The sequence below is a fragment of the Dipodomys merriami genome, unplaced genomic scaffold (assembly GCF_024711535.1).
Source record: "Dipodomys merriami isolate MVZ:Mamm:240054 unplaced genomic scaffold, mDipMer1.0.p SCAF_28, whole genome shotgun sequence".
Taxonomy (NCBI): Eukaryota; Metazoa; Chordata; class Mammalia; order Rodentia; family Heteromyidae; genus Dipodomys; species Dipodomys merriami.
The window spans coordinates 15,462,635-15,484,337 of NW_027204270.1; the positions used below are offsets into that span (position 1 = coordinate 15,462,635).

Sequence of the window (21,703 nt, forward strand, 5' to 3'; positions counted from 1 at the left end):
GAGACTCCTATCTCCATAAACCACCAGAAAAACAGAAGTGGCACTGTGGCTCAAGTGGTAGAGTGCTCGCCTTGAGCTGAAGAGCTGAGGGACAGCACCCAAGCCCAGAGTTCAAGACCCACGACCAACAACAACAAAAAAAAAAACCTCTGTCAAATCTGTGTCCTGGTAACAACTAGCAAATACTAACAATCACTCTTCAGATGACCTGTCCCACCTTAACTACTTATCATCTCTAAAGATTCTGACCCAGCTGACTGCTGGGATGGCTCACACGTGTAACCTGAGCGACTCAGGAGGCTAAGATTTGAGAATCTCCATTCAAAGCCAGCGAGAGCAGGAAATTCTGTGACTTTTTTTTTTTTTGTCAGTTGTGGGGCTTGAACTCAGGGTCTGGACACTGTTCCTGAGTCTCTTTGTGCTCAAGGCTAGCACTCTATTACTGAACAGTTTATTGAAATAAGAGTCTTACAGGGACTTTTCTGCCCAGGCTGGCTTTGATCTTTGACCCTCAGATCTTAACCTTCTGAGTAGCTAAGATTACAGGCATGAGCCACTGGTGCCTGGCTTGTGAGACTCTTATCTCCAATAAACCACTCAGAAAAAGCTGGAAGAGGTGTTAAGGCTTAAGTAGTAAAGGGCTAGCCTTGAGCAGAAGCCAGCTCAGGAAAAGTACCCAGGCCCTAAGTCCAAGCCCCAGGTCTGAAACAAAAACAAGATCCCCTGACCCACTTTCTTAGATATTCTTAGAGTATTACAGCTCTCACATTATCTGGGCTTTTGCTCACTCAGAGGGATTGCTACTAAACCTATGGTGAAGAGAAGGGCGAAAGCTACACACTCACAGGTACTGGCAGAGTTCAGAGGTGCTTGATCTGGAACTCAAGAGCAGGAAACTTGGTGTAGTGATGTAAGACATTGTTTGGCCTTTACAAGGTAGAGCAGTATGCACACTGTGTCCTCTGCACCTGCATTTGTATCCTTGGTCACAGTGAGGCTGGAAGCCCTGTTCTGTGTCCCCAGTGTCAAGACATTATCACCTGGCTGAGCAGACCAGTGGAACTTACACAGCATGGGCGGGATGTTTTGTTTGCTTTGGGGGGAGGGGGTGGCCCATGAGACTGCCCAGGTCCTTTGTGTCCTTTGACTTCTAAACATGGAGTCTTGAAGGATGAAAACATAAATAAATACATACATACATACATACATAAAATGAAAGGTAGGGCAGATAGTAGGAGGTCATTAAGCATTGAGGTGTTGTCCTCATTAAAGATGGACACTGACCTCCTGGAACAAGCTAGTTGTCCTTGAGAGTGAGTTGTTTTCAAAGAGCAAGGCTGGCATCTCCTTGCTCTCTGGTTTCCCATGTGGCCATGTGAGCTCTTGATCCTGCACAGGTGCTTGTCACTGTGATGCTATCAGCCAGGGAAAGCAGAGCACATCAGTCAAGCCAATGGCAGCAGCAAACACCCAAACACTGTGAAATAAATAAGCTTGTCTTCTTTATAAAGTAGCCAGACTCTCCTATTTTGTTGTAATTTTTTAAAAAATCAGACTAACAGAAAGGCTCAATACCTATGTGCATCTGATCATACAAAACAATAAACTCCAGGAAATGAAAATAATTTTTAAAATTTATGTTCTTTTTAATAATTTTTATTGTGGGGCTGGGAAGGTGGCTCAGTGGTAGAGCACTTGCCTTGCATGCCTGAGGCCCTGGGTTCGATTCCTCAGCACCACATAAGCAAAAAGAAAAAAGCTGGAAGTGGTGCTGTGGCTCAAGTGGTAGAGCGCTAGCCTTGAGCTGAAGAGCTGAGGGACAGCGCCCAGGCCCAGAGTTCAGGCCCCACAACTGGACCAAAAAAAAAAAATTTTTTTTATTGTAGGGCTGGGAAGGTGGCTTAGCGGTAGTGCTTGCCTTGCATGCATGAGGACCTGGGTTTGATTCCTCAGCACCACATAAGCAGAAAAAGCCAGAAGCGGTGCTGTGGCTGAAGTGGTAGAGTGCTAGCCTTGAGCTGAAGAGCTGAGGGACAGCGGCCAGGCCCAGAGTTCAGGCCCCATGATAAACATATATATGTATATAGATACATATACATATATAGTAGTAAAGGTGATGCACAAAAAGGTTACAGTTCTATAATCAGGTAACAATTTTTTTCTTTTTTGCTGTTTTTGTTTTATTTTTCTTCTATTTGTTCATTTATATATCTTGGGAGGATAAGGGGAGGCACAGAAATGGAGGGACAAAGGGTGAACAAATGCAGTAATGGTACTCACTGAATAATATGTTGAAAATGAACTATACAACTTGTTGGTGGATGGAAAGAATGAGAGAGCAAGGGAAGGGGTGATATTGTACAAAAGGAAATATACTTTTTACCTGACTTATGCAACCGTAACCCCTCTGTACATCACCTTTAAAATAACAATAAAAATTTTTAGAAAAAAATCAGACTAGGACTAAGAAGGTGGCTCAGTGGTAGAGTGCTTGCCTTGCATGCATGAGGCCCTGGGTTCAATTCCTCAGTACCACATAAACAGAAAAAGCTGGAAGTGGTGTTGTGTCTCAAGTGGTAGAGCGCTAGCCTTGAGCTGAAGAGCTGAGGGACAGCACCCAGGCCCAGAGTTCAGGCCACACGACCAGACCAAAACAAAAACAACAACAACAAAAAATCAGACTAGTACAGTGGAAATAGTTAATCAAAGAAGGTTGACTACAATATTGTAAAAAAGCAAAATATTGGGTATAACGTTAAGCGCTGTCAGGCAGTAAATGATGACAGAAAGCACTACCAATCATTTGATATAATCAATCGTATGCAGCCTTATAGAGAATGAAGTAGGCAGGAATGTTTGTTTTTGCTCATAATCCCAGCTACTCAGTAGGCTGAGATCTGAGAATCTCAGTTAGAAGCCAGCCTGGGAAGAAAAGTCTGAGAGATGCTTATCTCCAATTAAAGGGCAAAGAGCTGGAAGTGGAGCTTTGACTCAAGTGGTAGAATCTCGGCCTTGAGCAAAAAATCTGAGTGCACCCAGCCCTGACTTCAAGCTCCAGGATCCAATTTGTAAGCCCACAAATAATTTACCATCCATACAGAATATGCAGATCAACAAGTAGATTATCCTGAGAAAATTAGAAATACTTATGCCTAAGTATATGTAACTTGATAGATGGCAGACATTTTCTGGAAGGTAATCTAATTAATTGTATGTACTTGTGAAGATGGGAACAATAGAGGAGGGAAAGTTTTCACTGTGTATCTTTCTGTATTCTTTTCATTAACTGCGAGTGTGTGTGAATCACAACCACTTAAGAAGGAGGAACAGGAAGTAGTGCTGTGGCTCAAGTGGTAGAGCGCTTGCGTTGAGCTGAAGAGCTCAGGGACCGCGCCCAGGCCCAGAGTTCAAGCCCCAGGACAGACAAAAAAAAAAAGAGGAAGAGGAGTTTCCCTTCCTACCTAAATCTTTCCTAATGAAAATCCCTAGCCCACTTACAGGTGTTTTCCTTAGGAATAGTCTCAGGTGTCAGTGGACTCATTTTCAAGGTTAGTTCTGCAAGGTGGAGCAACTATACAAGTGATTCACTTTATACACCTATCAGTTTTAGTTGGGCGCTGGTGTGCCTCAGGCCTGTAATCCTAGCTACTCAGGAGGCTGAGATCTGAGAATCAAGATTCTAAGCCAGCCGGGGCAAGAAAGTCGATGAGACTCTTATGTCCAATTAATATGAAAAAAGAAAAGAAAAGAAAAGAAAAAAGCCGGAAAGGGAGCTAAGGTTTAAGTGGTAGAGTGTTAGCCTTGAACAATAAAAAGCTGAGGGGCAGTGCCCAGACCCTTAGTGCACACGCACACAATACACAACCTTACCAGTTTTAATGCAAAGCTCTCCTTCCTCACACGCACAACAGTGCAAAACTCCAGTTCCCTGCTTGCTTTTTTTTTTTTCTATCCGACTTTGTTGGGAGCGTTCCACATCCATCCTCCTCGACAGGAGTCTAACTTTCCAGGTTCAACTCACAGCTGCCCCAGCTGTCTCCATGATCAGCGACAGCTGCGACCAGTTGTTGCTTGTTGGCCTCTCAGATAACTTCCCCCTCGCTCGATCCTCCCAACAAGCCCCTGGGTAGCTGCTGTCACCTGCTCGCCAAGGCTGAAGTGCTGCCAGGGCCCACGGGCGCACAGCAGCCCGGACCCCGCCCGCCCCACGGGCGCCGCCCTGAGGGCCAAGGAACCCCCCGTGGACGCAAAGCCACGCCAGGCCGAGGCTCCGCGGGTCCCACGGGCCGAGCCTCCCCGCCCCGTGGGCTCCCGCCACAGCCGGGGCGGGGGGAGGACGGGGACAGGGCAGGTGAGCAGGAACGACTCGTTCACCTGCACAGGTGCCGGGTCAGGGGGCGGGAGAACCGGGGTGGGAGGGACAAGCCAAGCCCTGTCACTCACTACCCAGACCCGCACTCGGGGATGGAGCCGTGGGACGCACCGCCGGAACCGGAAGTCGCTCAAGACCGGAAGTTGGCAGGGCGGAACTAGGTGAGAAGGACCGGGCTACTCTAGGCTTCGGCGGTGTTTTGCCACTCGGTGGTTCTCGCTCTCCGGTGGTCGCGCGCGCGTGGCTCCTGTGGCGCGGGGCCGTGGCGTCGCCTCGGCCGCTTTCTCCTGGGTGAGGGATGGACCGTGCTAGTCCTTCTGAGCCGCGTTTGGCCCCTTGCAAAATGGGAAGAGACGAGCGAGAACCGCGCCCCGCCCGGAGGTTACACCCTGGGGCCTTTGCACGGCCTCTGGGAGGCGGAAGGCCGCCGGGGGGGGGGGTGCGCGGGCTGCCCGGCGTCCGCTGCCGTCGTGCCAGGCTCGGCCAGCCACATAGGCCCTGCCTCAGTGTGCCCAAACGGCCATGAGTTAGGCCCATCGGGGGTGGACAGCCTGCCCCAGGACGGGCCTGTGTACTTTAGGAAGCTCAATCAGCCGTGGGGCCTCTTTCCCAAGTCTTCCCCGTTGTTCTCTGATGAGGCCACCAGCCCTAAGCCATGCCGACCTGCTGCGGCAGATCCGGTGTAGGCCTGAGCTCGCAGGTTGAAGGGCTCAGGCAGGGAGAGCAGAGGCTGCCTTCCTTGGCTCTTTCCTGGAGGAGACAGCTCTCAGTTGTCCCATCCCTCTCTCCTTCCACCTGGCTGATCAAATGGAGTGGACTAGAGGATCCCAAAGCCCCCTGAGGGCTGGGGCACCCCTCCACCCGGGGCACCCCAGCGCCAGTGTCCTTGGGGAAGTAAAGATGTGCCCCTGGTTCACACTGCCATTGTAAAGTTCTAGACAGCCACAGCCCCGCCACTAGATCAAGAACCAGAACCCTTTACGCAGGCTGTCCTCCACTAACATAGCAGTGGGTGCCCCTCCTCAGTCACTCCTACAATCACGTGTCCACCCCGTACCGCTTCTCTCAGCCTTGGTTTCCCCCATTTGTAAAATGAGATGGTGGACTAGATCCCCAGCTTCTGACCACCCTGTTGGGAAAGAGGAGACTGCGACACTGTGGCTTCCAGAAGAGCTCCAGTTTTTAGTCTTAGAACTTATATAAAAGTATATAAGTATGTTTAGTCTCTTTGTAAGATGATTGTAACATTCAAGGTTAAATTAATATTCTGTACTTTGCCGCTGCCACTTAGCTTTCTTCCCCAAGCTTTTTTTCTTTTTGTCGGTCATGGGGCTTGAACTCTGGGCCTGGGTGCTGTCCCTCAGCTCTTCAGCTCAAGGCAAGCGCTCTACCACTTGAGCCACAGCGCCACTTCCAGTCTTTGGTGGTTTATTGGAGATAATCTCACCGCCTTTCCTGCCCGGGCTGGCTTTGAGCCACAGTCCTAAGATCTCAGCCTCCTGAGTAGCTAGAATTACAGGCTTGAGCCACTGGTGCCTGGCTTTCTTCCCCAGCTTTCTGTCCACTCATTGCTGCTTGTACACTGGCCTGCCTGCCCACCCTCCCGCCTGCCCGCCCTTCCTTCCTTCCTTCCTTCTTGTACTCAGGCCCTAGGTGCAGTCCTTTAGCTCTTTTGCTCAAGGCTAGTACTCTCCCACTTGAGCCAACAGCTCCTTTTCTGGATATTTGATGGTTAATTGAAGTGTCACAGTCTTTCCTGCCTAGGCTGGTTTCAAGCCATGATCTTCAGATTTCAGCCTCCTGAATAGCTGGGCTAACAGATGTGAGCCACCCAATGTCCCACCACTGGTCCCCTTATTTTGTAACCAGACAAGCTCCTCTTCACTTCATTTGCTGGTCTCTGCTTGCAGTGTGCTTTCCTGACACCTGATCACCAAGGTTTCAGCTCACACATAGCTGGTGTCACTACCCCTGTGTCCACCTGCCCCCAAAATACCCATCCTGTCCCTTTGGAGCCCATTGCTCTGCGGAGTTTTGTTGTTGCTGTTGTTTTTACTGTTCCTGGGGCTTAAACTAAGAGCCTTGTGCTCTCCCTTAGCTTTTTTACCCAAGGCTAGCCTTCTACCACTTGAGCCACACCTCTACTTCTGGCTTGTTCACTCTTTTGATGACATTGTATCAGATAAAGGACAATGGTTCCATTTTATCACCTCAGTGGCACAGCCATCTTCCCCCCCCCCCCCCCCCCCGGTGGTGGGGCTTGAACTCTGGGCCTGGGCACTGTCCCTGAGCTCTTCAGCTCAAGGCGAGCACTCTACCAATTGAGCTACAGCGCCACTTCTGGCTTTTTCTGAGTGGTTTATTGGAGATAAGAGTCATATGGACTTTTCTGCCCAGGCAGGCTTTGAACCACAGTCCTCAGATCTCTGCCTTCTGAGTAGCTAGGATTACAGGTGTGAGCCACCGTGCACAGCTTTACCTATTTATTTTCTACCTCATACTCTACAGACAGGGTCCACAAGGCCATGTCACCACACATAAGCTTGAGCATAGGCAGGGAAAACATTTATTGAATCAGAAAGTGAATGGAAAGGAAGAGAAGTCTCAACTTTTATAATAAAGCCAATGTGTCAGAGGCCAAGGGACACTGCTGCAGTTTAACAGGGTAAGGAGCTAGGCATGGTATGCTTGCCTGTAATCCCAGCACTTGGAGGCAGGGGCTAAGAGTAGGATATTGGCTTGGGCTGCATAACAAGACCTTGTCTCAAACAAAGTTAGGCTTATTTCCTGGATGTGGCAAGAGAAACAACATGAAAAAAAAAAGTGGAGTATCTCCCCAAAGGAAGGAACAGGGTAGTTATGGGATCTAGGAGAGGTGGGGCTGAGGAGTAACTGAGGTGAAGCAGTGTTCTTGGCCCCAAGTAAACCGGTTATATATGAAGAGCTTAACATCTGGCTTGACCAGAATCCAGCCTCAGAGTTCTGTTTCCCTGATCCCACAGAGTTAAGATAAATAGACTTTTGTGCTCAAAAACCCCTCTGTGAAGTTCTGCACCTGGGCTGCAAATCTAGGCTACAGCTCTGACCCGCTAGAGTGGGAGGCTCTGTGCCACCAATGTGATGTCCAAGAGCTCAGTGTCTAATTTTAGAGAACAAAGATTCTCAGCATTACACCTTTGGTGTTAAGAGATTCTTTTCTCTTTTGATGATGCTGAGGATTGAAGTCAGGGCCCTGTTGGCCCCCTACAAATGCTCCACCGCTGAGCTCCATCCCCAGCCTCAACGAAAGACAGTTTGTCTGTTTACATTTGATGGGAATGTCTGATGTCACGGTCATCTAGATATAAGAACCACTGAGACCTCTGATCTTCCGGTCTCCCCATAGCTCCCCCACCCTAGACTGGACATCACTGTGGATCCCCATTGGAACAAGGCCAGGTCACAACCACTACTTGGGGTGACCCAGCCTCCTAGTTGGATTCTGGCTCTGCCAAGTTTGGGCCATCTTCCTCTGCCTCTCATTCCTGACAGTACCAATAGGTGCTCAGCCTGTCTCCTTGGAACCTAAAAATTGTTGACAGGTTCTTTTTTTTGTTGTTCTGGGGCTTGAACTCAGGACCTATGTGTTGTCCCTAAGCTCCTTTCTTGGCTCAAAGCCAGTGCTCTAACACTTGAGCCACACCATTTCTACATAAGAATCTCACAAGCCAGGCACTGGTGGCTCATGCCTGCAATCCCGGCTATTTAGGAAGCCGAGATCTGAGGATCATGGTTCAAAGCCAGTCTGGGCAGGAAAGTCCGTGAGACTCTTATCTCTAGTTAACTACCAGAAAACTGGAAGTGGTACTGTGGCTCAAATGGTAGAGTGCTAGCCTTGATCAAAAGAGCTCAGGGACAGTGCCTAGGCCCAGAGTTCAGGCCCCACGACTGACAAAAAGAAAAAGAAAGAAAAGAAAATGAAGGAAGGGGGCTGGGAAGGTGGCTCAGTGGTAGAGCGCTTGCCTTGCAAGCCTGAGGCCCTGGGTTCGATTCCTCAGCACCATATAAGCAAAAAGAAAAAAGCCGGAAGTGGCGCTGTGGCTCAAGTGGTAGAGTGCTAGCCTTGAGCTGAAGATCTGAGTGACAGCGCCCAGACCCAAAGTTCAGGCCCCACGACCGGACCCCAAAAAAAAAAAAAAAAAAAAAAAAAAAAGAAAATGAAGGAAGGAAGGGAGGGAGGAGTGAGGGAGGAAAGAAAAGAAAAAGAAAAGAAAAAGAATTAAACGGTTGGCAGTTTTAGGCCAGACTATATGACTCTCTGCTGCCCACATGTGGTGACCAGAGGGCATAGCAGTCCCGGTTTCCCCCTTGAGGCTGAGTTTTCAGTGTGGGGGCACTGCTAATCCATGGGAGTGGGGGATTATGCACTGCTCTTTCTCCTGAAACTGTTCTGGAAGGTTTTCAAAGGACACTTTTTTTTTTTTTGTCAGTTATGCGGCTTGAACTCTGGGCCTGGGCGCTGTCCCTCAACTCTTCAGCTCAAGGCAAACACTACCACTTGAGTCACAGTAGCACTTCCAGTTTTCTAGTGGTTTATTGGAGACAAGAGTTTCATGGAAAGCTGGGTGCCCGTGGCTCATGCCTGTAATCCTAGCCACTCAGGAGGCTGAGATCTGAGGATCACAGTTCAAAGCCAGCCCTGGCAGGAAAGACCTTGAGAATCTTATCTCCAATAAACACCAGAAAACCAGAAGTGGTGCTGTGGCTTAAGTGGTAGAGTGCTTGCCTTGAGCTAAAGAGCTGAGGGACAGTGCCCAGACCCAGAGTTCAAGCTCCATGACTGACAAGAAGAAGAAGAAGGAGGAGGAGGAGGAGGGGGGGGGAGGAGGAAGAGGAGGAAGAAAGAAAGAAAGAAAGAAAGAAAGAGAAAGAGAGTTTCATGGACTTTTTTTTTGCCCAGGATGGCTTTGAACCACAATCCTCGTATCTCAGCCTCCTGAGTAGCTAGGATTACAGGTGTGAGACACCGGTGCATAGCTCGAAGGGCACTTCTTGACCCTGGGGGAGAGGAGAAAAAATGTGGGGCTGTTTGTGATGTGTGGCATCGGAAGATGGGAAGGGGTAGCAGAGGGGGCATTTTAGGAAGTATTGTTAGCAGGCAGTAGTGTCTTCTGCCTGTAATCCTAGCTACTCAGGAGGCTGAAATCTGAGGATCAGAGTTCAAAACCAGTCCAGGCAGAAAAAGTCTATGAGACTCTTACCTCCAATTAGCCACCAAAAAGCTGATAGTAGAGCTAGAGCTCAAATGGCAGAGTGCTAGCATTGAGTGCAAAAGCTAAGAGAGAGCACAAGGCTCTGACTTCAAGTCCCAGAAAAAAAGAAAGAAGGAAGAGAAGGAGAAGGAAAAGGAGGAGGAAAAGGAGGAGAGATCCCTTATCACTTAATAATTTCATTTCTTGAAATATAGGTAGGTAGGTAGATATAGATATCGATATGTCAAGGCTGGGGATGTAGCTCAATAGTACAGCTTGCCTAGCATGAGCAAAGTCCTGGGTTCATCAGCACCACACACACACACACACAAAAGTAAATATTGTATAAACCTGTCCTTGTTGGGACTAAGTCCTTTTCCTGGATCTCAGGAGTCCCATGAAACAAAAGATTGCACTGTTTTTGTTTGGCTTTGTTCTTTTTGTGCCCATCCTGGGGCATGAACTCAGGGCCTGGGCGCTGTCCCTGAATTTTTTTGGTCAAGGCTAGTTCTCTACCAGTTGAGCCACAACTCCATTTCTGGCTTTTATTCCCCTGGTAGTTAATTGAAGATAAGTCTTATGGGCTTTACTGTCCAGGCTGGCTTTGAACGGAGATCTGCAGATCTCAGCTTCCTGAGTAGCTAGGATTACGGGCATGAGCCATCAATGCTTGGCAGCTGCACTGCTTGTTAGGTTGATTTCGTTGGCATATCTGGGGTCTTTCAGGCCTCAACACCTTGCTGGGCTGCAGCCTTGGACATTGGGTCAATCTGTGCCTGCAGATCTATGCCTATGTCTCCTCTCCATGCATCCAGGCCTTGCCTCTGCATTCCCTACCCAGAACTAGCCATGAGGCACGTAGCTAGTCATGGTTTAATATGATGGCTCACCCTTGGCAGGTAAGTTAGTTATGGTTTAATGGATGGCTTTTTTTTGTCAGTCCTAGGACTTGAACTCAGGGCCTAGATGCTGTCCTTGAGATTCTTTTGTTCAAGGCTAGCACTCTACCACTTGAGCCACAGCACCACTTCTGGGTTTTTTTGGAGACAAGAGTTTCATGGACTTCTGTATCCAGGCTGGCTTTGAACCACAATCCTCAGATCTCAGTCTCCTCAGTAGTTAGGATTACAAGTATGAGCCACCAGCCCCTGGCTCTGGATGACTCTTTATAAATAAGGATATACTTCAGGAGAAGAGTCGTGTCTGCCTCCCCCTCTGAATCCTCTCCTGGAATAATAAATGTTTGTTTGGGGCTGGGAAGGTGGCTCAGTGGTAGAGTGCTTGCCTTGTGTGCATGAGGCCCTGGGTTCAATTCCTCAGCACCACATAAGCAAAGAGAAAAAAAAAAAGCTGAAAGTGGCGCTTTGGCTCAATTGGTAGAGCTCTAGCCTTAAGCTGAAGAGCTGAGGGACAGTGCCCAGGCCCAGAGTTCAGGCCCCACGACCAGACCCAAAAATAAATAAATAAATAAATGTTTGTTTGTTGAATGAATGGGTGAGCCTAGTTCTCCCCCTCTCCAGCCAGTCAAAAGGCAGAGGATATATGGTCCCTCCCACTGTCCCCGTGAGCCTCCCCAGAGCTGATGGAGCTGGGTTTTCTGCAGAGTGGAGTGGTTTTATGCTTGCATTGAGAAGTCACTAGTATGTGTGTGAGGGTATACACTTCTCTGGGTCTGTTTATACACGGAAAGTCCTGTGTTCTAGGACTCCTCATGTCCCAGGCTAACTAGGCTGACTGAACACCCCACAACGGCTCCCTTCTCCCTCTGGACCTCTTTCCTTTTCATCCTCTTCTGAGAGGGTGGGGTCCACTGTCACCTCTGCACTTCTGTTTTGTGTGCTTAGGAGGATGTCAGAGGAGAAGACATGAATCAGTGCAGAAGAGGACTCAGTTTGGACGTTCTGAAAGCTCTTTATTTATGAAGGAAGTGGGGTCAACACAGCCAGCTGGACCTTGGTGCTAGTTGTTTGCAATGGTCTGGAAAAAAGCAAGAGTGGAAAGGAATAGTCTAGTTAGAGCCAGGTACTGTAGTTCACACCTGTAATCCTACCTACTTTCAAGCTAAGATTGTGAGCATGGCAGTTCTGAGCCAGCCTGGGCTTAAACTTGAGGCCTGGGCACTATCCCCGAGCTTTTTCACACAAAGCTAGCACTCGACCATTTGAGCTACACTTCTACTTCTGGCTTTTTTGGTGATAAATTGGAGAGAAGAGTCTCCTGGATTTTCCCGCTTAGGCTAGCTTCGAATTGCAATCCTCAGATCTCAGCCTTCCAAGTGGCTAGGATTACAGGTGTGAGCCACCAGCACTTAGTGCTGTTCAGGAACAATATCAGTGACCTGTCAGATCACCTGTTCCAAGATGGGGTCTAAGCTCTTCCCTGTCACAGCTGTCCCTACCCTTCAGCATTATTGTCCACTTCCCTCTCTGTGCGCCCACCAAGTGGCTCTTTGCACTGCATCCCTCTCCCTCTCCCTCCTCAAGAAGGACCTGCTTAGCTGGATGCTGGTGGCTCAAGCTTGTAATCGTAGCTACTCAGGAGGCTGAGATCTGAGGATCACCATCCAAACCTAGCCCAGACAGAAAAGTCTGAGACCCTTATCTCCAATAAACTACTTAGAAAAAGCCAGACATAGTGCTCTGGCTCAAGTGGTAGAGCACTAGCCTTGAGCAGAATCTCAGGGACAGTGCCCAGGCCCTGAGTTTATGCCCCAGGACCAGCAGAAAAGAGAAGAGGAGGAAGAGGAGGAGGAGGGGGAGGAGGAAGAGGAGGAGGAGGGAAGACCTGCTCCAGAGGAGACACACCTAGCCACATGCTGAATTCAGAAAGTACGGCAGGGCTTGAGAGCCCCACCCAAAGACCACTCTCTTTTCTCTGGGCCACAAAACATCTCTAAGCCCTCAGGAATGCTCCCAGGACTTCCCTCCTGGCCCTCCTCCCAATCTGTGCCCCTCCACCCCAGCCCTTCCAGCACCCTGCTCCCCTCACCTCCTCAATCCACTTGTTGAAGGCTGAGACCCGAGTGAACACCGTGGGCTTCTTCTTGGTGTTGCAGCCAAGGGCAGACACAAAACTGGTCACTCCATGGACCTCCCAGGTGCCATCTTCAGCAGGGCAGTTAAGGGGTCCTCCAGAGTCACCCTGAAATGGTCAGACAGGAAAGGGGCTGAGCTGTGACTGAGGGATTGCTTCTAACTTAAAGGATTTCATTAAACTCACTCCTTATTTGAATCTCATCTACGATGAGGTAAACAGCCATCTGTCTTATGAGTTGGTATGGATTAAATAAGATACTGGCCTGGTGCAGTCCCTTGCACCTGTAATCCCAGCTACTCAGGAAGTTGAGATTGGGAGAATGATGGTTTGTGGCCAGTTCAAGAGACCAGATTTCAGCAGAAAAGTCTGGGCACGGTGGCATGAGGCTGCGGCTGTCATTCCAATTCAGATGGAAAAGATAAATAGGAAATCAGAATTCAGGCTGGCCCAGGCAAAGAGCAAGATCAAAACATTCAAAAATAACCAGAGCAAAAGAGGGTTGCAGGAGGCATGGCGCAAGCAGTAGAGCCAAGCCCTGAGTTCAGACCCCAGTCACACACACACACACACACACACACACACACACACACACACACACCACACATACATATACACACATACACACACATACACATACACACACCACACATACACCACACACACACCACACACACACACATACACACACAGAGACACATATACACACACCACACATACACACATACACATACACACACATACACACACAGAGACACACATACACATACACACCACACACATACACCACACACACATACACACACAGACACACACACAGACACACACACAGACACACACACAGACACACACACATACACACACACTATTTTTATTTTTATTTTTTGTCAGTCGTGGGGCTTGAACTCTGGTCTTGGGCACTATCCCAGCACTCTTAGCGCTCTACCACTTGAGCCTCAGCGCCACTTCTGGTTTTCTGGTGGTTTATTGGAGATAAGAGTAGTCTCACGGACTTTCCTGCTCGGGCTGGCTTCGAACCATGATCCTCAGATCTCAGGCTCCTGAGTACTAGGATTACAGGAGTGAGCCACCAATGCCCAGCCACACACACATTATTAATAAAATAAGATAAAGGATCTTGGGGGCTGGGAAGATGGCTCAGTGGTAGAGTGCTTGCCTGGCATGCATGAAGCCCTGGGTTTGATTCTTCAGCACCACATAAGCAGAAAAAGCCAGAAGTGGTGCTGTGGCTCAAGTGGTAGAGTGCTAGCCTTGAGCTGAAGAGCTGAGGGACAGCGCCCAGGCCCAGAGTTCAGACCCCACAACAGACAAAAAAAAAAAAAGATAAAGGATCTTGGCCAAAATCTAATAAGGTGGAGGCACTTGGAGAATGGTAGTTCCTTTTCTTAGTACAACAGTTAATCTGATGTTATTCTTTATACTTATAAAACAATGAAAGCATTTTCCATAGGCTTTGGGATTGAATCTAGGGCCTTCAGTATGCTGGGCAGGCAGGTGCTCTACTACTCTAGCCACATTCCTTTCCTTTGCATTTGTAGTTTGCTTTTGAGATAAAGTCTTGGTAACTTTGATTAGGTTGGCTTTGCATTCAAGATCCTCTTGGCTCTGTCTCTACAGTAGCTGACATCACAGGCATGTGCCACTATGCCTGGGTGTAGGGGCTTGAACTCAAGGCCTGAGTGCTGACCCTGAACTTCTTTGTTTCAGGCTAAGACTCTATCGCTTAAACCACAGAACCATCTCTGACTTTTTTTTTTTGGTAATTAACAGGAGATGAGAGTCTCATGAACTTTCTTGCCCAGTCTGGTTTCGAACCACAATCCTCACATCTCAGCCCCCTGAGTAGCTAGGATTACAGGCTTGAGCTACAGGCACTGAGTACTCTTTTTTCTTTTTCCTTTTCTTTCTTTCTTTCTTTCTTTTTTTTTGTCAGTCGTGGGGCTTGAACTCTGGGCCTGGGCACTGTCCCTCAGCTCTGCAGCTCAAGGCTAGTGCTCTACCACTTGAGCCACAGAGCCACTTCTGGTTTTCTTAGTGGTTTATTGGAGCTAAGAGTCTCACAGACTTCTCCTGCCCAGTCTGACTTTGAACTGTGATTCTCAGATCTCAGCCTCCTGAGTAGCTAGGATGACAGGCGTGAGCCAGCGCCCGGCTAACAGAAGTACCCTTAATGTTTATTTATAACTTCAGAAAGACAATTGCACCTCATTCCAGGTCACAGGGTCAGTGTCCCTGACTGTACCACTGGAGAAGCCTGAGGACCGGAGTAGGCGAGTGACATGTACAAGTCAACCAGTGTGGGAGCCAGCTGAAAGTGGGAGGCTCCTGATTCTACCTCTAGAGATGATGCCGACTTCCTCTTCATCCTGCCTGGCCCGGGGCTGAATGAGGAAAGCGGGCAAGATGCCTTCTCTGCCCCTCCACCTTGGACAGATGGCTGCACCCCTTGTCCCCTGTGCGGCAGGTGAGAGTGGACTCACGTTGCAGCCAGAGCGAATGTCGCCGCCAGCACAGACCATCGTCTTCTTCACGCTGAAGCCCCACCAGTCCAACCTGGAGCAGTGAGCATAGTCCACCACGGGCAGCAGTGCCTGCTGAAGCTTGTCAGGGAGAGGCCCTTTGGCTGTGGAGACAGAGAACACTGAGTAGGGGACCAGGGAGCTCAAGACAAGGATCCCCTGCTTTTCTGGCCTGCTGTGGACTATATGATCTTCTCTCAATCTCTCTCTCTCCCTCTCTCTCTTTCTTCATTTCTTTTTCTTTCTTCCTTCCTTCCTTCCTTCCGTCCTTTCTTTTTTTTTTTTTTTTGCCACTCCTGGGGCTTGAACTTAGAGCCTGGGCACTGTCCCTGAGCTTCATTTGCCCAAGGCTAGCACTCTACCACTGGAGCCACAGTGCCACTTCCAGCCTTTTCTGTTTATGTGGTACTGAGGAATCAAACCCAGGGCTTCATGCATGCTAGGCAAGCACTCTGCCACTAAGCCACATTCCCAGCCCAACTTGCAGCTATCTTACATGCCTTCTTTTTCTTTCTTTCTTTCTTTCTTTCTTTTTTTTTTTTTTTTTGTGCTAGTCCTGGGGCTTATACTCAGGATCTGGGTGCTATCCTTGAGTTTTGTGGGGTTTTGTGCTCAAGGCTAGTGCTCTACTACTTGAGCCATAGTTCCACTTCCTAATTTTTTAGTAATTTAGTGAAGATAAAAATCTCACAGATTGGGGCTGGGAAGGTGGCTCAGTGGTAGAGCGCTTGCCTTGCATGCCTGAGGCCCTGGGTTCGATTCCTCAGCACCACATAAGCAAAAAGAAAAAAGCCAGAAGTGGTGCTGTGGCTCAAGTGGTAGAGCAGTAGCCTTGAGCTGAAGAGCTGAGGGACAGCGCCCAGGCCCAGAGTTCAGGCCCCATGACCGGACCAAAAAAAAAAAAAAATCTGTGAGATTTTTTTTTTTTGTCAGTCGTGGAGCTTGAACTCTGGGCTTGGGCACTGTCCCTGTGTTCTTCAGCTCAAGGCGAGCGCTCTACCGCTTGAACCATAGCGCCACTTCCGGTTTTCTAGTGGTTTACTGGAGATAAGAGTCTCACGGGCTTTCCTGCCCAGGTTGGCTTTGAACCGTGATCCTCAGATCTCAGCCTCCTGAGTAGCTAGGATGACAGGCGGGAACCACCCAGATGTCCCACTCAACTATCCATGATTGGGAGGATGGGGGAGAAGGCCCGGTCTGGAGGGGAGTGAAGGCACAGTGTGAGAACTGGACTTGGGGAGACTCTCTACACCCCCCTTCCCACAGGGCCTGCCCTTCTGCCACTGTCCCTGTGGTCAGCTAGCAGGGGCAACACTTACTGGAGAGACGCCCCCAGCCACTAATGTAGCAGGGTTCTCCATTGGGTAAGATGTCACCAGCAGGGGGGAGGCGGGCAAGCTGGACTTCTTCTCCCAGCTGGGCACTTCGAGAGAGCTTGACCAGGGCGATATCATTGCTGGGAGGGAGGGTGGGGAGGAAAGGAGTCAATCAGAACCTAGGCCTCCAGCCCCGTACTCTACCACTTGAACCACAGCTCCACTTTTGGCTTTTTAGTGGATCATTGGAACTAAGAATCTCATGGATTTTTCTGCTAGGGCTAGCTTCAAACCTGTATCCTTAGATCTCAGCCTCCTGAGTAGTTAGGATTACAGGCATGAGCCACTGATACCTGACTGGCAATGATCCTTAATGGCTCTGCTTCTACCCTTGGGTGGGTGTCACTTGAGCCCATGTCATGGAGGAAGTGTTGGGGAGCCCAGGCCCCAGGCCTGAGAGTTTACTCACCCGCAGGCCACACATTTATCATTCCACTTGGGGTGCACAAAGAGACCTTCAGGGTTGACCGGGATCACCTGCTCAGGCCCTTCCTCCACAGCCCGGTCGTACTCACCCAGCACCACCTGATAGGTCAGCAAGGACCTGTCAAGAAGCAAAGTCAGTATGGGCCTGGGGCCAACCTCCCTTCTTGCCGTAGCCATGCTTTGGTCTCACGCAGGGAGGGGGCAGATGGGATGACTTACGAGATACAGTGTCCTGCAGTCAGGACCCAGTCGGGAGCGATCAGAGTGCCACCGCAGGTGTGATGGAAGGCCCCTTCCTTCTCATACTGCAGGGAGACCTGGAGGCCAAGGAGCACAGAGCCTGGGTGGCCTCAAGCCCACTGGAAGGATGGCCATCAGCAGACTGGTAGGTTCCACACTGTACAACTGTTTCGAGCAGTGCACAACCCATACCACTGCTCATGTGGGCCCTACCACTTTTTCTCTGGGTCATATTTTAATCTGCCAAAGCTGCCCCACCTTAGGCTCTATGGCCTACCCTCTAGGACATCCCTAAATTTTCTTTTTCTCAAGAACCCTCCATGACTCCCCCTTCTCAAATCCTCTACATTCTCTTCCACGTCAGATCTTTCCGGGTTTCTCGGAGCTGCCTAAGCACAGCTCACCCCGGGTCCTCTGCCTCTCTTCTCGTCTCTACAAGTGTTGATTTTTCCAAAGTTTCTAGGAGAACAAGTGTTGGCAAATTTGAATCTATGAGTCAGATCTGACTCGTGACCTATTTTGATATTTTATTTTTGGCCTGTGTCGGTACTGAGACTTGTTTGGCTTTTTTGCTCATGACAGTGCTCTACCATCTACCATTTGAGCTCATACCCTCGCTTCTAGTTTTTGCTGATGAGTTGGAGATAAGAATCTCATGACTGCTTCTGTCAGGGCTGGCTTTGAATCATGATCCTCAGATCTCAGCCTCTTGAGTAGCTGGGATTATAAGCATAAGCCACCAGGGCCAGGCTTATTTTTGTTGTTGTTTTCTTGTTGCACTGGGGATAGAACCCAGGCCTTGCACACACCGGGCAAGCTCTTTACTACTAAGCCACTGAGCCTGATTTTTTTTTTTTCCTTTGCTGGTACTGAGTGTGATCTCAGGGCCTCATATTTGTTTAACTGGTATTCTACCATCATTTGAGACACACCTCCAGCTCTGCTTTTTGGTGGCTATTTTGGAGATGCAGTTTAGAGAACTTCCCTGCCCAGGGTAGTCTTGAATTGTGGTCATCTAGATCTCAGCCTCCTGAGTAACTAGCCTTCTTATAGATGGTAGCCACTGATTCTACTCTTGGGGTTTTTTGTTTCTTTGTTTTTTGGTTTTGGTTGTAGGGACTGAACTCTGGGGGCCTGGGCGCTGTCTCTCAGCTCTTCAGCTCAAGACTAGCACTCTACCACTTGAGCCACAGTGCCACTTCCAGCTTTTTCTGCTTATGTGGTGCTGAGGAATCGAACCCAGGGCCTCATGCATGCAAGGCAAGCACTCTACCACTGAGCCACCTTCCAGCCCCCTGATTCTACTCTTAAATTGCAAACAGCTGAGCGAGGGTTATAGCTTGATCTGGCAAAGTCCCCTAGGCTTTAGGGGATAGAAGTAGATGTTCGAAAGGAAGTGATGGGGACTGGGCGGCATGTGTGCAGACCTGGGGACCTGGAGCCCAGGGACGGCCTGAGCGCAGCGGGTATTCCTCTTACCTGCCAGGGCCAGCTGTAGGGGACAGCATCCTCACCATTGACCACACGGCCAGAAGGGTTGTAGAAACATCGACCACAGCCTGTGGCTGGAGGAGAGAATAGAGGTGTCATTCAGCCAGAGGGTCCCCAGAAGGGAAGAGGAGACCAGAGTTCCGTAAAGAGAAGAGGCTTTGTCAGGCTCTGGTGGCTCACACCTGTAGTCCTAGCTACTCAAGAGGCTAAGATCTGAGGATTTTGTTCAAAGCCTGCCCGGGCAAGGAAGTCCGTGAGAATGAACCACCAGAAAACAGGAAGTGGCACTGTGGTTCAAAGTGGTAGAATACTGACCTTGAGCAAAAGAACTCAAGGATAGCACCCAGGCCCTGAGTTCAAGCCCTATTACTGAAAAAAATAAAAAAGAGAAGAGGCTTTGATGTAAGACAGCCTGGACACAGCTGCTTGGTATTTTTTGTTGTTGTTGTTTTTGGGGGGTCTGGTTGTGGGGCCTAAACTCTGGGCCTGGGTGCTGTTCCTCAGCTCTTCAGCTCAAAGCTAGCACTCTACCACTTGAGCCACAGCGCCACTTCCGGCGTTTTTCTTTTTGCTTATGTGGTGCTGAGGAATCGAACCCAGGGCCTCAGGCATGCAAGGCAAGCACTCTACCATTAAGCCACCTTCCCAGCCCAGCTGCTTGTTTTTGTATGAGGTAATTTACTACTCTCTATAATGGGGATAATAATGGTACCAACCACAGGACTGTGGAGAGAATTATGTAAAATCACAGAAGAAGCCAGGTACTGTGGCTGATGCCTGTAATCCTAGGAGGCTGAGACCTGAGAAGAATTATGATTTAAAGCCACCCAGGCAGGAAAGTCCATGAGATAGACCCTCTCTCTCTCTCTCTCTCTCTCTCTCTCTCTCTCTCTCTCTCTCTCTCTCTCTCTCAATTTCTTTTGCTCAAGGCTAGCACTTTACCTCTTGAACCACAGTGCCACTTCTGGCTTTTTTGTTTATGTGGTACTGAGGAATCGAACTCAGGGCTTCATGCATGCTGGACAAACACTCTACCACTAAGTCACATTCCTAGCCTTCTTATTTCCATTTAACTACCAAAAATCCAGAAGTGGAGCTGTAGCCTTGAGCTACCCTGAGGAACAGTGCCCAGGCCCTGAGTTCAAGCCCCTGTACCATCAGGTGTGCACAGACACACACAGAAGACAAAACCTTTGATATTCTGCAGTGAATATTATCTGTTACCCTTATTGTCATGCAAGAGGAGGCCTGTAGAGAGGCCAGAAAAAGGCTGGAACACTGACTCTGGAGCTAGATGGAGGGAATGTAGGAGGAGATGGGTCACAAAGCAGAAGAATAGAAATGCCAGCCTAGAGCCCAGGCCCTGAACCCTGAGATTTCACCATTCTCTCAAGGACTCCTACCTCAGCCTGTTGGGTTCTTCCAGATTTCTCCTGACCTGTTCCACCCATAACTTCTCCCACTTCCACTCAAGCCCCATGCTGAAGGATCCTAGGTTCTGGATGTTACCCCAAGGAGCCAGGATGGATGGCTAGATCCATGCAACATGAGGAACAGAGACACGGGCTGGAGCTTACCCAGGGCCAGGCAAAGGAGCGAAATCAGTAGCCGAGGCATTGTGTGCTCTGCTGTGATAGCCAGAGCCTGGGGCTCTGATATAGGGGAGCAGGCAGGTGGAGGGGGCCACGTGGGGCCCCATTCCCGTAACAGGTGGTAGAATACCAGGCCTTCCCAGGGCCAAGGCCACGGTGGGAGAAGGAGAGCCCACAGAAGGACCTGCATTCCTGCATCCTGAGATCATTCAGGTGGCACCAAATAAACCAACTGATAACAGAAAGTTTCTATCGGAACAAACCAGCCTCTAGTTCTGCTATCCCCAAGTTCTGTCCCACCTTAGAGACCAGAAATCTGAGACTCACCTGCCTTAGATTCTTGGGGGATACAAGTGGACTCCTACAGGCCATACCATTAGTTTCTAGACATCTTTGGTTTAGCACAGTGCTTTTGAGATTCCTCTGTGTCTGCCAGATGTTTTCAAGGTGCTGTGTATGTGGGGAACTGGGGTTAGAGAAGGTGAGAGGAAGGGGTATACTTCCAAAAATGTCTCCCTGGTTGGGCCAGGGGTACAGCTTAGTGGGAGAACAGGTGCTTAGCCTGCTCAAAGGCCTGAGTTCCATCCCAAATATTAAAAGAATACAATAAAACCCACAAATCTTCTGGATGTCTGCCTGCAGGCACTTGTATCCTAGAAACCGAGGCAGGCAGAGCTTAGCTGGGCTGAGAGAGGCCTGTGAGTGGTGGAAGGTCAGCCATATGCCTGGGTGGGATTTCAGCAATGGACCTCTCTTGTCACACCCTCCATTGGGCCTGCCACTTCCGTAGCCTGGGCCTTTGACAAGCCAGAGAACAGCAGCGGGAACAGCTGTGAAAATCCTTCCAACCGAGGTTAAAAATAGCCATGCCCTCCCTGGCCCCTGTTTGCTGTAGGCCTGGTTTGTGTTGTATTTGCTCAGCTTGAGTGCTCAGCCCCGTTCCCCAGGCCTCACACTGAGGCAGAGAAGGGGAGGGCCCAGGAGTGGGCCCAACTGGAAGAAAAGCTTCTCCATCTCACTGCAGAGCATCTGCAACAGTAGGGCCTAGGAGACCACCTAGCCCAACCTGAGGACTCTGACAGAAGTGATGGCATCCAGAGAAAAGCTGGGAGTACTAAGGGCACCAGGAGCATTCCTATCCTCCCCAGCCCTTATCTACTTGGCCTTGAGCAAGTCCCAGTGTCAGACCAGCATGTGGCCCAGGGCTCTCTGGCCCCTTTGAGGCCAGCTGTCCATCACCCTCTCTACCAGGTTGCCTCATTTTCAAGGATTAACCCTGGAGTGGGGAGCAAAGCCCCTAAAAGTAAAACCCCTCTTGGCACCAGAAGAGGGCGCTAGTGGGAGATGGAGGCGTTCCATCTATTCCAGGCCTCAGGCTGAAGCCAAGTGAACGCTTTCCTGA

The 21,703-nt window shown here is 49.5% G+C and overlaps 1 protein-coding gene across 1 annotated transcript; it reads right to left on the bottom strand.

Annotated features, from left to right (window-relative positions):
• Window positions 1-11,494: 11,494 nt before the first annotated feature.
• Cela3b (chymotrypsin like elastase 3B) lies at window positions 11,495-20,326 on the bottom strand. Its single transcript, XM_070036995.1, has 8 exons — window positions 20,287-20,326; window positions 18,698-18,783; window positions 17,198-17,295; window positions 16,962-17,096; window positions 16,496-16,632; window positions 15,138-15,280; window positions 12,592-12,744; window positions 11,495-11,580 (listed from the first exon to the last, which is right to left on the bottom strand). The coding sequence occupies exons 1-8, from the start codon at window positions 20,324-20,326 to the stop codon at window positions 11,563-11,565; spliced, it is 810 nt and encodes a 269-aa protein (XP_069893096.1). The 3' UTR covers window positions 11,495-11,562.
• Between the last annotated feature and the right edge of the window lie 1,377 nt (window positions 20,327-21,703).

Bases quoted from the DNA above. Each gene is read 5' to 3' on its own strand.
- Cela3b (XM_070036995.1), bottom strand. From the start codon at position 20,326: ATGCCTCGGCTACTGATTTCGCTCCTTTGCCTGGCCCTGG. The intron at 17,097-17,197 runs GTAAGTCATCCC...GCTTCTTGACAG, and splicing joins ACTGCAGGACACTGTATCTC to GTCCTTGCTGACCTATCAGG. The intron at 12,745-15,137 runs GTGAGTCCACTC...TGACCATTTCAG, and splicing joins ACATTCGCTCTGGCTGCAAC to GGTGACTCTGGAGGACCCCT.